Raw genomic sequence first — 17,044 nt, forward strand, 5'->3', positions numbered from 1 at the left:
TTATGTGCTGCTTAACCTGCTTCATTTGTGCTTTACACTTCTCATTTACTGTGCATTTAAAAGAAAGAGAGGATGGGGGATTACAGGCAGAGATTAGAAAAGAAAAAATTCATACCCCCTCACTCTGCAAGTTCCTTAAGAGAAAAGCAGGAGCACCAAATGCAGTGAAAAATAAGGAAACATGTTGATTAGTTCTTGGTTTTGCTTTTTTTCCTATTTTATTTTGGAATGGCTTGTGCTGGAAGATCTGTCAAGGCCAACAAGTCATGTGGTTCTCCACATCCCAAAAGAGAAACCTCAGGAGGTAATAACTCTAGAGCAAGTGTATCTCTGGAAAATCTCTGGAAAATTCAAAGTTTCTGAAGCACGCAATAGAGACACATCTAACCTGTACAGATTTAACAAATTAAATAATGGATTAAAAATGTTCAGGAATGGACAAACCATTTTCTTCTTAAATTGACCTCAATTTTTCTTGGATTTATTATAGAATATGTTGATACTTTGAACATTTCTAATCAAGTCTTACTACTTCTAAAGAGAAGTGTTTAATAGAGTGAAATCATGAGACATTTCTGTCTGTGGAAATGACATGGGAGGGAGTTCTCTGATATATGGTTGTTTGTAATAAGGTATTTATATTTAAAGGACTGATGATTAATGGCTAATGCAAACAGTATGATATGGTTAAGGTCATATTTCTCTGTCTTATATCTTTGGGGTTTTTTTGTCCTTCATTTTATTCCACTTCTACTCAGCCATTTATTCAGGCTTTTTGCTTGTTTCTACAGTAATGAAGTTTTCCCTCTTACTTTATTTTTTAAAGGAGTGAGTTCCTTCCCCACCAGATATAATGGGAATAGGCACATTATACTAATGTACAGCTAATTTGATTATATATTACAACTTCATAGGTATTTTTAATACTCAAATGTTTGGGAAAGACATCAGGATTTTTTAGTTCTCAGATTAAGGAGATTACTCAAAATAAATCCCCTCATTGATGGGGGAGATAAAAATTTAGATTTCTCAGTGTGTCTTATCTGTGCAGAACTTGACTGGCCTGTTCATGTTGCTTTTATTTAATTGCTGTTTACATAGAGGAGAGAGGGAGGAGAGGGAACAGATCTCCTTTGTATGTGTTGCTTTTCAGGATACGTTGTTCAGTTCACTGATGCCGTTGATCATTTGGATTTGAAACTGAAATTGTAACAGATTTATGATTTGGGAGTTTCAATGGCAGTGTTTAATCACTGGAATTTGTTCAAAGAGTGTGTAAAGTAGGTCCTTTGAGAAGGAAGAAGTTGTAGAATATTTTATTTTTGTTCCTTTTGTTTAGTGATGCCTTTGATATTCAGTATGGTGTAGTTGTCATCCGCCTGAAGGAGGGCCTGGACATTTCTCACCTTCAGGGCCAAGGTAAGATCTATTTTGTTTCATCTGGTGAATAGCTGTTCTAATTCCCTTTTCATACTGCTTTCTGAAAATAATAAATGAAGATAAATTATTAAAAAAACCAACAAACCAAAACACCACTCTTCTTATAGAATAAAAATCACTGAAATTAGCAAATCTGAAACGTAAAATAAGAATAACTCATGTTCAGCAACAGAACTTGGCTTTCTGTGTGTTTCAACTTTCTGTATTTGGAAGTTGTATACAGTTGGTTCCCAAGGATTTATTATTTTACTGAAACAAATTGGCTGCCAAATTGGTATCAAGTAATTGGGACCTGAGTCTAGAAATCATGACAATCACAACAAATATTGCATGATGCAAGAATGCTGTGGGTCTGGTGTGGGTTGCCAACTCCTGCACACACTAGTTTAGAGACCTCAGCAGTAGTCTGTCTCAGGTTTGGAAAGGTTTTCTACTTTCCATGTAGAAGACTTGGTTACGCATTGTAGGTAGTAGTCTTAAGCCCAATGGTATAATTTTAGTTCAATTTCAAGAAGAACATTGAGGGAAGCCTCTGAGCTTTGGCAGCAACTGTCTACTGAATTGAAAATGTCGAATAATTTGTTTGTAGCCTGCTCCATACAATGTTGCTACAATGAGGAAGAATGCTTGTGACACAAAGCTCTCTAGGGGGGCATCCTCCTCCTGCAAGAGGAGAGGGTTGTTCCTTCACTGGAAACATATGACTGTCTTAGGATTTGGAGAGAGGCAGAGAGTCTGTAACTGTGTGCAAGAGGGCAGAGGAGTATGAGAAATGGCAAGGAGTGAACCTGCAGCGTGAAAACAAACATGGCTGAGAAGACTGGGAAATATAACACAAGGGTGTCAGAAGAGCCTTAGTATCCACAGGGGACTGTGAGTTTCTTTAACTCTGACAGCTACCAAGTAGCTCCACTGAAGCCAAACCTGAAAAAACACTTGCCTGTGAGACATACTTGGTCTGGGCCTTGTCTAAGGCTCATCTTCTTCTTGGAGTTAAGAGTGGAAATGGAAAATGTTTCACCAAGTAATTTTTTTTCCTCCTGGTTATACTTCCTCAGTATGAACGAGCTCTGTTTTATGTGTAGCCTGTGGTAATGCAATCAACACCCAAATCTGGGAAGAAAGTAGCAGGAAATTACAGCTCTGCTCAGAGGAGGAGCCTCTTTGTACTCTGAAGCGGTTCATATAAGATTTTGTTGTTGTTGTTTTCTGCTTTTTTTCTCTCTTTGCCATAGCGTAACAGTTGCAGTAAAGTTTAACCAAATGTGAACCATCTCTGTATAGTCACATACCTTTATTGTTACCATTTGGAACAATTAAGTGATTTATAATGTGTTTCTCTGCTTTCTCAAAGAAGAGTTACTGTCATCCCAAGAAAAATCTCCATGTACCAAGGATGTCATAGTAAAAGTGGATTATAGCAAGAAGGCCGAGACAGACACTTCCATAGCTTTTGCTCCATCATCTAGTGAAAGAACTCACACTCTACATAAAGGTAACTTGCTAGTTAGCAATGAAATTTGGGTCCTCACTCTTTGTCTCTCTCATTCCCTCTTCAGTTCCTCTCTCCCCTCATCAAGTAATTATTTAAGGGATATTTGTGTCTGTGGAACAGAAGTGTGTCATGCTTTTCTAGCCATTGATGTCTAATCATTTAATACTTAGGTTTAGAGCTTACCAGTATGTAAAATAAATCTTTCGTGTGTAGTCGAAATAAAACAGGTGGTAGACAATGACCTACAATGGATTTTCTTTGTTAATGAGTTTGACAGGCATTAAAAATTGCTTGAGAATCCTGCCACACATCTATATATTAAGTGTGATTTGAAGGCTCCTAGATTTATGAAGTTTTTTTCACCCCAGACTAGAATATTATATGCATGTTAACAGACACAAATCATTCAGGGTACTTTGACATGACAATAACCAACTTTCCTCTTCTTTTTAAAGTAAAAGCTTGGAGTGACTTAATAGTTAAGTAAGCAATGTGATTCCTTTTTTTTTATTATTTTTTTAAAGTACAAATAAATCTCAGGATCTGGTAGGCTGCATCTGTATGCTTTTCTTTCTATGAAACTCCATTTCATTCTACATCTTTATTTTCTAATTTGTTTTATATACACTAGTAGTGTTTTTATTAACATCACAAAGGAAATTAATCTTTTTATTTTGTATCTTTAAAAATCTTCCAGAGGAGGACGAGGATGGAAAGACTCCAACACAACCACTGTTGAAAAAAGGCAGGCATTTTCCACCTTTTTGTGTTAAATCATTCTTTCGCATTATTAATTTCAGTTTTCCTTTTGTACTTCTTTCTACACATATATATGAGAGAGAGGGAAATATCAACCATGCAATGTTAATTTGTTTCTTCATATCTGCTTTGGAATGTGCTTCACATTTAGGGATTAGGCTATGGAAAAATGCAACTTTGTGGAAATTCCCAGAACAAGTTGCTACTGAGAAAGGATTGTGTATGTGTCTAAGATATGAATGTTGGATATATTTTTGTTGTTGTTTTTTAAACTTTTGTTCTTAAGTAACATTTGAGATGTGTTCAGGAGCTTGCTTAGTTCTCTGTGTCTCAGGTATCTGTCTGGTTCTTACTTGATTTAGGAGTGAGGGAAAATATTATCTAATGGTATAGTGGAAGTGCTCCATCAGTCTATTCAGTAGATCTTTGAAAGCCATAGTTGTTGCTCTGTTATTTGGAGTTGTTGAATAGCTTGCAAATTAAGGTATAATATAGCCACTCCATGAGATTAATACCTGAAATAATGTGAACTAGTCATTCAAATAAAAAACATTTTGAGAGATTAATTGAGCAATTTTCACTTCCTTGTTTTTCAGACTTTGAGTTAAGCAAGTATTTTTTCCTTAACTAAGATTCATCTAACTTTTTTGACATTTTCTTCATAATTTCAACAGCTCGAAGCTGTTGTGTTTTAATAATGGAATGTGAGATTACATCTTGAAGCACACGATGGCAGTTTGGAAGAAGTCCCAGTATGGAGTAAAGTAGTATATTAATGTAAATCAGTCACAGATGTACTCTAAATTTAAAAATTCTTAATAAAATAAGGACTGAGATGAGTATCAAACTCCTGGCTCTTGTTCAAACTGAGGTTTTAATTAAGGGAAAGGGGTTAGTTTTTTCTGTAGCTTTAAAAAAATATCTATTTCCCTATATTGATTTAATTGAAGGTGCCATTGTTGTCTTGTTCTCAGCAAATCCAGTAACTTTGTTACACAAAATAGTCTATATTGTGCTTCAGAGCCTTGCACGTGCAAAATAGTACTTGTTGCAAAAGATAGAATTCCAATACGCAGAACTAGCTTTTATTTTCACCACATGCTTAAAGAAAAATGGATTTAAGGAAAGAAGAAAAGTGCTTAGGACGTGGTATTTACTTGTAAATTACTACCTACGTGTTTTTAGGGAAGTTTTGTCACTTGCAGGAGGTAGCAACAGTGCATGACCTAATGCTCTGAATTGTCCAGGCAAATGACTGTATAAAGATCTTACAGATTCTTTATTTGTCAAATGTCTGCTAAATTACTTTTGAGATTTAAATCTTTAACTGCTGAAGTTAGGAGTTTGCAGACTCCCTAAATATAGCTCAGTGTATATCCATTCAATCAAAATTTGGAGTTGGGTTGGGGGGGTAGAAACAATTTTTATTTAAACCTAGGGATATCAGAAAATACTAAGAAGTTGCATTTGATGAATTTCAGGCTGATTAAGTGAAACACTTCAAAAGTGAAATTTCATCATACTTTTTTCCAGATTCAAAGAGCCCATCTTCTTTAAACTTGGCTGACCAAAGGCTTCTTGATGCTAGTACTCAGTTTCAGAAGAAACAAGGCAAAAGCAATATTGATGTCTGGTGGCTCTTTGATGATGGAGGTAATGTGCTTTATACTTTAAAAACAAATGTTGAAAAAAACATTATTGAAGTGATTTTGACTTAATTGTTAATAGATATCTTTCAGTCAGTTCATATATAGATTATAAATTTATACTATTAAACTTTAATATGATGCTGTGTTTTCTGAATCATTCCCAAATTCTGGTCAAAATGCAGGTTTGACACTGTTGATTCCGTATCTTCTTACAACCAAGAAGAAGTGGAAAGACTGTAAGATCAGAGTATTCATTGGTGGAAAAATAAACAGGATTGATCATGATAGAAGAGCGTAAGTTGAACTTTAAAAATTTCATTTCAAATGCTAATAGAGCATGTTACACAGTAGATTACTTTCTTTTCCTGGTAGCCTTCTTTCAATTGTTCTTTGATTGAGGTGTATTCATATTCTATTCCTTTTCTCCCCAAAAAGTTCCATTTCCCCCAGATTGTTTTGGATGAGATACCTCAGGTTTAACTTTTCTGCAGCATTGTCTAACACTAACATTTTCTTTTTCAAATATTTTCTGAAGTTTTCTTTAAGGGATAGCTCTTCTCTTAGTTTTATGGTTTTAAATTTTATTTTTTTTTCCAAAGCACGTTGTTGACTTATAGTCATATGCCAGGTCAATTTGATTTTTTTTTTTTCCCCTATCACATTTAAGTTTCTTTTTTTTTTTTCCCTTAAACTAGTGTTTTTATTACCCAACACCTATCTGTTTACCCTGTTTATCTGTGAAATAATTAAAAATCTGATCATGCATAAAGGCTTGTTTTTCTGACACAGGATGGCTACTTTGCTCAGCAAATTTCGGATAGACTTCTCGGACATTATGGTTCTTGGGGATATTAATACTAAGCCAAAGAAAGAAAAGTAAGTCTCAGAAAACCCCAACTTGTTTGTTAGTTGAATTCTTGATGTCTTTCATGAATGTAGAATACTTCATTCTTTCCTGCATAACAGTTTTGATAGAGTAGTTCCTATGACATCCAGTGTTTCATGAAAATGCAGGAAATAAATTAAGCAATAACTCCCACATCCAAGAACATAGAATTTTGTATTTTTTAAATCTCTGGCCCTTAGACTGTAATATTAAATTTAGAAAAATACAGTTTTAAAAAACCCATTTGTCTGGATCAATCTTCTTTAAAAAGAGAAATGCTCAGAAAAACTTAAATGGTCTTTATCTTACTTGGAGTCTTAGTTTAGTGTAACAAAGCTTGGTCTTCAAATAGCCCAATCTAGTTTTTCTTTTTTTTAAATTGCTTGGACTTTTAATTTACACAGGAATGAACATGCATCTGATATTTCTGATTTTCAAGTTTAAAAAAATATTAATTGTAGATGGCTTTCAGTACAAATTTATAACAGAATGTGCAAGATCTAAAAAAACTATCCTCCTTTCCCTTCAAGTCTTCTTTAATATGTGAAAGTTGTAAAAATATCTTTTACATGGATATCCATGTATCTGAATAAATTGACGTGTCATGCAAATTAGAAAATACTGTTCTACAACTTATGTAAATGGTAAATGCTAATATGCATTCTTTTATGCCCTGCTTTTTAATCACCTTTTCTTAAATGTATAAACTATATCAAGCAACTAAAATAGTAGAGTACTTCTGGCACTGTGATGCTTTTGGATGTCTTTGCTCCTAAGGAGCCTGCTACTGTAAATGTATAAACTTAGGGGTAGCATGTATTTATGCATAAAAAGTTGAGATTGTAGAATGACATGGAATTATTTTTATTTCATAGAAGTGATCCATGAGTTATTTCTTCTGAGAGAATTTTTTCTGTCTCTGTGGATACATTCCCCACAATATATCCAAAACCTTTGTAAGATACCAGCTGGCACTAAAAATAGCTGTAAACTAAGTGGAGGAAGATGATTTATTTTTAACAGTTCGTGCTGTATAACAGAATATTGTTAATACTTCTCCTTCTTGTTCAGCGAAAAAAATAGCAGATCACATTTGCGTTTTCCCTTTTGTAAAGGAAAGGTGTTCCCAAGTAACACCTCATATTCGAACAAGTGCAACAGGAAGACTAAATAAGATGGCTGTGGTTATTTGCATTTGAATGTGACTCTTGGTCTGTATCGGAATGATTAAAAAGAAGCAAAATAAAAATACCAAAGCCAAAATCCTAAGGGCACTAGCATGAGACTTGATAGGTATTTTTTTTTAGTATGACGTATTAACTCCTTCTCTTTCAAATTTACTTCTCAAGAAGCTACTGCTAGTTACTGTACATTTTCTAAGGTAGTACTGTTCAACTTTCAAACAGCTATAGTAAAACTCTAGCAAGAGTTATTTGTTTGTTTGTTTTAAACTGGCTGAAACTTTATTTAGGTGTATGATGAACAGTGAAGGCTCCTACAGATGTCCCTAATTGTTTGTTGAATTATAATATCTCCGTATACAAATAGTTGATTTGATGTTCTAACCGCAATTGGCAGTGAAAAAATTTCAGTTCACTGTATTTTTACATGGTAATCAAACTTACTTTCTGATACCATGAAAGTCATTGCTGACATATAGACTCATATCTGTTTTAATATGGCTGTTCACTTAATCATTGCAGTATTGCAGCTTTTGAAGAAATGATAGAGCCCTTCCGACTTCATGAAGATGATAAAGAACAAGAAGTTGCAGATAAAATGAAGGAGGATGAACCATGGAGGATAACAGATAATGAACTTGAGCTTTACAAAACAAAGGTTCTGTATTTATAGTGTTATGTTAAAAGTTGTTAAACTTTTTTCTTCTACTGCATTTGTGGATGTGTAATCAATGAGCTCATTCTTGTTATTCTGTCTCTTCCATAGCTGTTTTTATGAATAGCTGATGGAAAGCAGCATCTAAAACAATTTAGATGGTTCACCAAAAAAAAAAAAAAAAAAAAATTTCTGCATTCTTGGGGGGGGGGCTAAACTGCTTTCCTACAATATTGCAGAAGTTAATTTAGAATAATATAGTCTGTATTCAGCTGTTTGACTACTTTTTTTGACCAAATTAACATTTTTTGCTTTGTTATTAAAAAACCCCACACCTCATCTAATTGTGGTGTTAAGGAGCAATTAAAGGTTTCACACTTCCCAAGCAGTTCTGCACTGTAGAGACATCAGAGGTATTCCTTCTCAAGTGCTTGTATGGAAGAGACTCAGGTAGCACCCTATTAACAGGATGCAGATACAGACAACTATCTAAAGAAAGACTGGTTAAAGTTTCCTGATCTGAAGTTCTTCAGGATGATCCTGAGTATATTCCACCCTTATCTTCTTTTTCCTGTCTGGGTTTTTACAACTTCTGTGAGGATTTGCAGTAGAGAAGAAATGGGAATGGTAGGTCATTCTGCATTGTAAGTGTAAAAAAAAAAAAAAAGCAGGAATCTCTTTAACAGGTAGGTGCAGATTGACTGGCAGCTGCTGCTGAGATCTCTTAACTGCATATGACTAAGGGGCCAGAGGAGAAGTTTTTGTAAAGTACAGTTACTTTATAGTTAGTGAACTGCTTGATGCCTTGCTCTTCCTCATGCCTACAAACACTGCCAAAACTCATTTCAGTGAGATAATGGAAGTGATTTATTCTTTTGTCTGCTGATAGCCTGATTGTTTCTGCAGACACTAGCCCACAGGCTAACTAGACTTCAACTCATCTGAGAACAACAGAACTGTAAGAAATGGTTAACTTAGAATGTTTACTGGAAAGTTAGTTGACATAAAAGAGAACTGAAAATTACTGAGGAAGCTACCTCAGACGTTAAGACAGGTTAGGGTAATAAAAAAAGGGAGGGCCATTATGGAGATAGGCTTACCAAATGAAGATGGAGCTTCACTCCTGGAAGACCTGCTCACTGTGAGTTTATGTAAGTTAAAAGAACCTTGAAGAGAGCATAAGGGGCTCTTGCTTCCAGGAGCTATGGAGGATGGTATTATTAGAGGAACTATCTTAAATTTAGCTTTCATAGTACTTCACTTATTTGCACACTTTAAGCTTACTGCTTTCTTCTCTCCCAGCCTTGCACCCATAGGTATTTCAGAAAAAGTGAACAAGTTGCCAAACTGAGGTGGAACTACATGCTTTCTGTAGATGACTCATACCAACTGATCATAACTGTTTTTAATTTTTCTTGAATAATTTAACTTTTTGTAGTTTTATATAAAAGATCTTCCTAACAAGTTTCATTTTAATTGCAGACTTATCGCCAGATTAGGCTAAATGAGTTGCTGAAAGAACATTCAAGTACAGCTAACATAATTGTCATGTAAGTAAATGATTTGTACTGTTATCCTAATTGATATAGAACTGCAATTTGAAATATAAATATATGTAAATACAGGTTAGGAAAAAGCCTGTGCCTTGGCATTAAAGTGTAGAAATTATCAAGGAGGTTTCAGTGCTGAAAGTATTTTTGAGAAGTATGGAGCTACTATCCTGGTGACGAAAAATGGCCTGTGTAGTTTTGTGCTTCTGATACGCTGCTTTAGGTGATTACCTCTATATTTGTAGTGCAGCTCAGGATTCTCGCATTCCTTCTGCTCCCGCATGCCAACTATTCCCCTCTCTTTCAGATCCTTCCTTTCAGTTCTTTTTCTAGGAAATCTCTCTAGATAAAGTTAGATCATCATCCTTTTGATGGATTTCCATGGAATTACATTTGGTGTCAACAAGCAGAATGCAGGTTTCTTCGCTGTGGTTTTCTTTAGGAGCCTGCTTTAGAGCTCCATGAAGTAGTACTACAAGTGAAGTTTGAGTAGAGCAAATAGACTTACAGTAGTTTTTTCAAAAGAAGAGTATGGCATGTTTTGGAAGGATTGTGAGAAGGTATATTAGACTGCACCAACCTGGCATCATAAGAAAAAGCTGTATTATAAAATCTTGAAGAGTCTTTCAAGAAACTCGCTTCAACTGAGAGCTCTCCATGAAACTACCTGAATACAAAATGGTGGTAAGAGGCCAAAAGTGCAGGGTAAATAGATGTAAAGTCCTGTGGTGCTCAAGATATGAACTCTCAACTCATTAACTGAATTCTGAGGAAAAAATCTCAAAACTAAAAAGGTTAGGAAATTTGACTTAATTTCTACCTCTTTGCAGAATCATACTTTTATATTTATATAATATGACTTGTACTCCACTGAGTTATTCTAATTGTTGAATGCTTTTTTTCCCTTGTGAATTGTAGGAGTTTGCCAGTTGCACGAAAAGGTGCGGTTTCTAGTGCACTATACATGGCCTGGTTAGAAGCTCTTTCTAAAGATCTGCCACCAATTCTCCTTGTTCGTGGGAATCATCAGAGTGTTCTTACCTTCTATTCCTAAGAGTACTGCACATGGGACAGCTATGATGAAATGGTACTTCAGTCCCCAGGGGAGAGTGGCCGACATGGTCTATAGTTTATTAACATCACAAAGGCAAAAAGTGACTCTTTCACTATTTCACTGACTTGAAAGCACACAAGGAAAGTCACTGTATTTCTAAAGTTGTGACATCTTCAGTTTTATTCTATATTTTCTGTAATTTAATCTTGCTTAATGGGGGAGGATTCCTTGTTAGACTGAAGAACAAGACAAGCTTTTTGTTTGCTATTTGAATAGCAGCAATAAAATTTTTATTTTTGATCAATGAAAGGATTATAGATTTATAAAAGCCTTTTAGCCTTGAGGTGCCTTCTGAAATTAACCAAATCTCATCCGTACATCCTATTTTGTAAATTTATATAGAATGTCAAAATCTGCCTTCAACTAAGAGTTTAGATTAGACTTCCTTTAGTTTCTAGTCTCTTCCATATTACAATAAAAATGAATGCTGCTTTTCAGTCTTCCATTGAGCTATTAGTTCTTAGTACTGTATGTTTTCTATTGTCAGAAACTTTTTGGTTTTTTATTACTATATCTGTTAGATTTAAAGGTGAGAATTGGGGCAGGTCAGTTGAACTAAAACAAATTCCTGATGTTATTGTCAAGACTTCATGCTACTAAATTTTGTAACAGTTAAAATAAAAACTAATTCTACTAGCAGAGAGGATCGTTTTCTCAAATTTGACAATGTGTACTACTTTGGCACTAGTCTGAGATACACAGCTTACATTAGCTACCTTGGTGAAGGATACTGGTCAATCTTTGCTCTGTAGCTCTGATATGAAACCAAATTCATCTTACTGGCTAAGGCTTTCTATCTTACTAAAAATTAGCAGAAAAGAAAAAGACCTGTCCTAGTTCTTGACCTATTGTGTTTTGGTGTCACTTTCAAATTATTTTTAGACAAAACTCAACTTAAGGCTTGAATGGGGATAATATAAGCAATGTGATGCTATCTAACAGAAAACAGTAGACACTATGTGGCATCTTGCTATCCAATATGAAATGTAAAAGCTACAGTTCTCTCGCATTTTTCAACAAATGGTTAAAAGGACCACTAGTTACTAGGGGAGATGTTTTTAGGTCAATTCATTGAGTTGTCAGAAAATACGTTTAGTCTTATTAAATAATACTCAGGTTTGATCGTCTAGCAATTTAGATCTATTCCATACATCCTACTTTATACATTTTCTATGTTCAATAAAGAAACTGCCAATCTTGTGTGCCCTTTCATTGTATATTTTGAAATCTTCATAATTTAGTCTACTATGAACACCTACACAAGCAATTTCACTTGGGCCTTTGTATAAAGGTTAGTAATGTGAACTGTTTTTTAAATTCCTAATATATTTTGGATAGGAAGGATTGCCTAAAAACATTTCACAAGCTTTTGATATTAGCATTGGACATGCTACTGGATTGGTTTACCAGTGGTTGAGTGACTTTCATTTAAGGATGCACAGAAAAGGTTTATTTTTGTGCTAAATACAAGATCAAATTGAAATGTAACTGTTCCTTTTGAAGGACAAAGCATAATCATTGTGTGGCAAGGTAGAGCTTCAAGTTGTTGTGATTAAAGATAAAAATATTCTACACAGTGCAGTATACACTGTTGTCTAGTTCTTGGTAAACTGCAAAAAATCTTTTTTTGCTGTTTCTGTCAATTGGATTTGAGACTATTGAATCATTTAACTTTAAAAAAAAAATAAAAAACCAAACATGCATGTTTTGCTGCTAAGTGTGAGATAACTGATGCCAGCATGAACCCAGCTTGTTATGATAAACATTATAAGGCAAGACAGTTTGCAGTAAAAGTACTGTTTCCTTCCAGGTAGAGGGGGTAGGGATCAAACATACCAACATATCTATAACAGATTTTACAGTGTTTTTTAGGGTTAGGGATGTTCACATTGTGAATATGGAATCATTGCCATGTTTCTTCTTGTTTTGTGGGTTACATTCTTTTGAACAGATGAACAGTAAGGCATGGACTTAGTGCTGCTATCTTAAAAAAAAAAAAAAAATATGCACAGGTACACTTATTTAAAAGGTTTTTTGCCCATTCAGGAAACCATTGCTTGTGATCTGTAACACAGAAACCAAATGAAGTGTGTGTATACATGCCTATATGTGTATAAAATTATATAAAATATATCTAAATATACATATGGGGATAGTTAAGATAATGTCTGTGAAATAACATAGGATGCTTTTCACATGCACTCTCAGAAGTCCACTAACGCTAGGCACGAGGTCAAGTTTCAAGATTATTTGCTACACTAAAATTTCAACAGTTAATGGTAATTGTTTGCTACAGATGCCAGTTAGTGGCAGTCACTCCAACTTCTGCTTTGATTTTGACGCCAAATTTAGTTATGTTCCAATCATTATTAATTACTTGAAAAATGAAATCACTTACACATGGCAATTCATACCTTCTGTAGATTAGGTTTCTTTGTATGGGTTTAGAAAGACAGTAATAGCTGGAGAAAATCAATTATTTATTTGTTCACTTATATTTGTATTAGGTTTCCTTTTACATACATTCTTTTTATATGCTTTTTCTGACATGACATATTTTAAAATAACTGAAGATAATTTAAAGATTTGAGCGTTAGTGGGTAATGGCCCACTTGGTTTGAAGGTGTAAGATTTGATACTGTACTGTAACTGTCACACACAAATGCTTTTCTAATGTTTTAACGTAATTATTGCAGTTAATACTTTGTACCAGGGGGATGTCACTGCAATAAAAGGAAGTGAATTCAATACACATGTCCTGCCTAACAAAGCCTTTTTTTATTGGGGGGGATAGGGAATAATGTTCATAGTTTAACAGATTAATGCTGAAAATAGTTCCTGATATGTGAATATGCTTATTGCATGCATCTGATACTTACCTTTATTGTGAAATTTGCACAGGACCATGAGTAGAACTTAAAGCCATTCAGGTGTCTGATGTAAGGAGACAAGTGTTTCATTCTCAAGGGGAATGTTTGCCGCTACTGAGTTAGGAACAGCAGTGGTTGCATAAGAGAAATAAAACTTGTTTCACTCTGTAAAATTTGTCATGACTTGCCAGACAATGCAGACCAGTCTGCAATATGTGGTATGTTTTAAGCTGAAACATTAGTATCTGAAAATTTGTTCCTATTACAAATGCAATTTGATTTGCCTCTGAATACAGTGAAGGACTGTTCAACTCCTCTTTCTTCCTCAGAATAGTAGTCCACTGGGATATGAGGAAGTATGTTGGGAAAATAACTTGCAAGACTCAGTTGCAAAGCCGCTTGTAAGCAAGACACGTTTGGCCTTAACTCCAGTAATGTACGTTCAACTAGAAACTAGCTGAAAAATCTAAGTTTAAAAGCATAAGGAGAAATAAGAACTTCTTTTCTCATATCAAGTGATACTTAGAACCACTGAAGAACTTTTTAACCTCATCAATTTTGGTGTTTCCCAGTGTAGCTGGATGACTGAGAATTTTTATTTGAAAATTAATGTCTAATAAATTCAGACCTCTACTGTATATATCCTTAGTTTACTAAGTACTTGTTGATTAATTTTTCCATGCATTTAAATCTAGGTCTTGTGAGTGAGGTTTGGAGGCCAGTGGAAAGGGAATGCTTGTTAAAAGTACGCTGCCAATTTCTGCGGTATTGGCTCTAACCTGTTTCAGTATGTAACGAGGTAGAGGGGGAGGTATGTAGCAGTTTTTCTAGATCCTCCTATTTGCTGCAGAAGTGGTTGATCTAAATAATGACACAGTACCATTAGCTGAATTTACAGATAAGTGACTTCACATATGCTTTTGAAGCTAAAACATGAAAATTGGATCAAGGTTGATCGAATCACTTGGCTACGCAATCAAACAGTGAAGGTTCACGCTGCATAGTAACCTGTTATGGTTTTGTTTTGAAACAGGAAAGCAGGACTCCATTCACCTAGGTGAATGTTCTTCATTAGTCTAGTTACACTTCTTGTACAGCCTCTGTGGAATCCTGTAAATCTTGCCTCTACACCTAAAACCTGGTTTATGTTCTGCTGGAGTGGGAGCTAGGATTCCGGTGTGTGAGACTACAGAGGCATTGAATGGCATTCTGCTTCAGTACCACTGCCTTGCTTCCCTTTGGTGCAGGCTGGAAACTTTTGGGCCCTTTACCAGTGCATCATCAATCTTGCTACTCTGCCTCTCAACAACATGGTGTGGAACAGGTGTTAAGAGTCTGGATTAGGTTGATGGAGGCTGATGCCTGCATTTAGGAGAGCAGGGAAACAAGCTGGTGGAAATCATCATTTCATTAGTTTTTGAACTGGAAGAGTAAAAGTTGAAGCAGTGGCATGCAGCTTCTCCAAACAGAAGCAGGGAAGACCTTTCTCTTGAAACGCTGAGGCGCCTCATGTGCCCAGAGGTCCATCTCACAATGGCAAACTGTACTCTGTCCTTTGGGCTGTATACATCAAACTTGATGACAAGGTGCACAACCAGGAAGTTACCTGTGTGACCAGGTGTAAGCCGAGCCCATGCTGACTGCTTACATTCCAGTTCTTACTGGCGTCCGTAGGCACAGAACCGCGAGCAGAAGAAGGAACCCGAGAACAGTTTCTTCGCTGGTCTCGCCCTTGGATCTGCTTGCTCTCCCCTCCAGAACAGGTTGGCTTTGTAGCTCCAGGAATCTGCTTGCCACCTCGCCCCTGCCAGCCTGTCTGCCTTCCCTGCCTGCAGTGCTTGCGCAGGCCCAGGTGTGCTAAGCTGCCACTGCACAGCCACGTTCACCTGCATGTCAGAGCGTAACGGGGAGAGGGAAAATGGGATCGTTCGGGATTTAAAACGCCAGGCAATGCCAAATTTAACTTTTTAACCACCTTCTCTCTGAAGGGCCCCCTTTCACGCCCCTGGCTGTGTGGGGCACCGTGCATCCTCCGCGAGCGGCTGCCCTCACTGGCTTGCCCTAAGCCTGCCCTTCTGTGAAGTGGTCTGATGTTTGCCGACGCATGGCGGTGCGTGCTGGAAATGTGTTTTTATTATGCTTCAGTGAAATCTTGCAAAAGCCGCTGTTAACAGGAATCTCGCAGCAGTAGCACCTGGACGTGAGACAAGAAGGGCCTCACAGCCCTGCTGCCACCCTGGGGGGGATCTGGGGAAAACTGACCCTGACGAGCTGTGGCCGAAACGACTTCTAGTGCGAGGCTCCAGGTCTAGGTGCCTCGTCTTCGTAGTCCCTCAGTTCCCGCCCACAGCAATAAATACAAAATCCTGCTAATAATACACGATTTTGAGTGAAAGAGCGAGGAAGCACTGTTGTCCGCGCGGTTTTCTAGGAATTCGAACAGGAACAGTGACGCCAGGTGGCACTGCCGCCTTCTAACAGCTCGGGTAGCGCCCGAAACGGCACGGCCGGGGACGCTCCTCTTGCACCGCGCCCTCCCTTTCGTGGGCTAAACGGCTTCGTGCTTCGACTAAACTTAACGCGTGTCAGCACAATAGTATTCTTTTGCATTGAATTTTTCATAATTTTGACTGTGGATTGAAGAAAAGTTTAATGTTACACCCCATCCCCCGCCGCGGGAAAAATACTCCGGTTTTGTTCTAAAGGATGCAGGAAACTCTATGTAGGTGTTGCCTGTTGAGTTCGAGCAGCCTTTTTACCACCAAGTAACCACCATTTCATAAAGCACTGGGTGTTGGTCGCTTTCCTCAGCGGCTATTTCCGGCTGTGTTAACCTTAGAGAGCTGAAGGATAAATGCTGCAGGCAGAGAGAGAAGAGACATTAGAAAACAAAACAGACCAACGTGTCCTATCAGTTTCAGAGTGATCCATAACATTTCAACAAGGTATTTTTGCTTCATAAGTAACAAACAAGACAAGGTCCACCACCTTGTACAAGTACAGAGGTATGAGCAAGATGATAAAAGCTTTATGTCATCCCAAAATATTCAGGTACTGGCTATTTAAAGTATTGGAGGACACTGAATAGTGTAGCACTAGGCACTTCCAAGCTTATTAAGCTTGAGAATAACTTTATCACTCTTGAAGTGTTTTACAACTAATAACTAAACCTTGGATCATCTCTGCAATTAAATTTGTCTCTGCAAAACAGATGGTAAAATAGAGTCATAAGCAAAGGATTTCCAAAGGCTCCGGCTGAAAAGTAGAGAGCTGGGATTAGCCTTGAAACATCCTCACTCCCAGCTCTGTATGGTCCTTCATTCTTTCAGACCAAGCTTCCTGGCTGGATGGTTTAACCACAGTGTTGCAAATTATAGGGATTCTTGAACAATTCCTTGTACTACTGTTACCAATTACATAGATTAACATTTAAACAGTATTTTAA

At 36.6% G+C, this 17,044-nt stretch overlaps 1 protein-coding gene across 4 annotated transcripts in view; it reads left to right on the top strand.

The window, feature by feature from the left end:
- The window catches only part of SLC12A2 (solute carrier family 12 member 2), a 63,473-nt gene extending 49,992 nt beyond the window's left edge, over positions 1–13,481 (top strand). Inside the window, exons 19-27 of one of the 4 annotated variants that reach the window (XM_052777087.1) lie at positions 1,340–1,419; positions 2,798–2,935; positions 3,633–3,680; positions 5,228–5,347; positions 5,526–5,637; positions 6,133–6,219; positions 7,933–8,068; positions 9,548–9,615; positions 10,534–13,481. In XM_052777087.1, the coding sequence (XP_052633047.1) occupies positions 1,340–1,419; positions 2,798–2,935; positions 3,633–3,680; positions 5,228–5,347; positions 5,526–5,637; positions 6,133–6,219; positions 7,933–8,068; positions 9,548–9,615; positions 10,534–10,669 (925 nt within the window). In that variant the 3' untranslated portion in view covers positions 10,670–13,481. Of the gene's footprint in view, positions 1–1,339; positions 1,420–2,794; positions 2,936–3,632; positions 3,681–5,225; positions 5,348–5,525; positions 5,638–6,132; positions 6,220–7,932; positions 8,069–9,547; positions 9,616–10,533 lie in introns of those variants that run through there. The other 3 variants (XM_052777086.1, XM_052777088.1, XR_008233497.1) reach the window with 3 other exon arrangements.
- Positions 13,482–17,044: the final 3,563 nt, after the last annotated feature.

The sequence above is a fragment of the Harpia harpyja genome, chromosome Z (assembly GCF_026419915.1).
Source record: "Harpia harpyja isolate bHarHar1 chromosome Z, bHarHar1 primary haplotype, whole genome shotgun sequence".
In the NCBI taxonomy this organism is placed as follows: Eukaryota; Metazoa; Chordata; class Aves; order Accipitriformes; family Accipitridae; genus Harpia; species Harpia harpyja.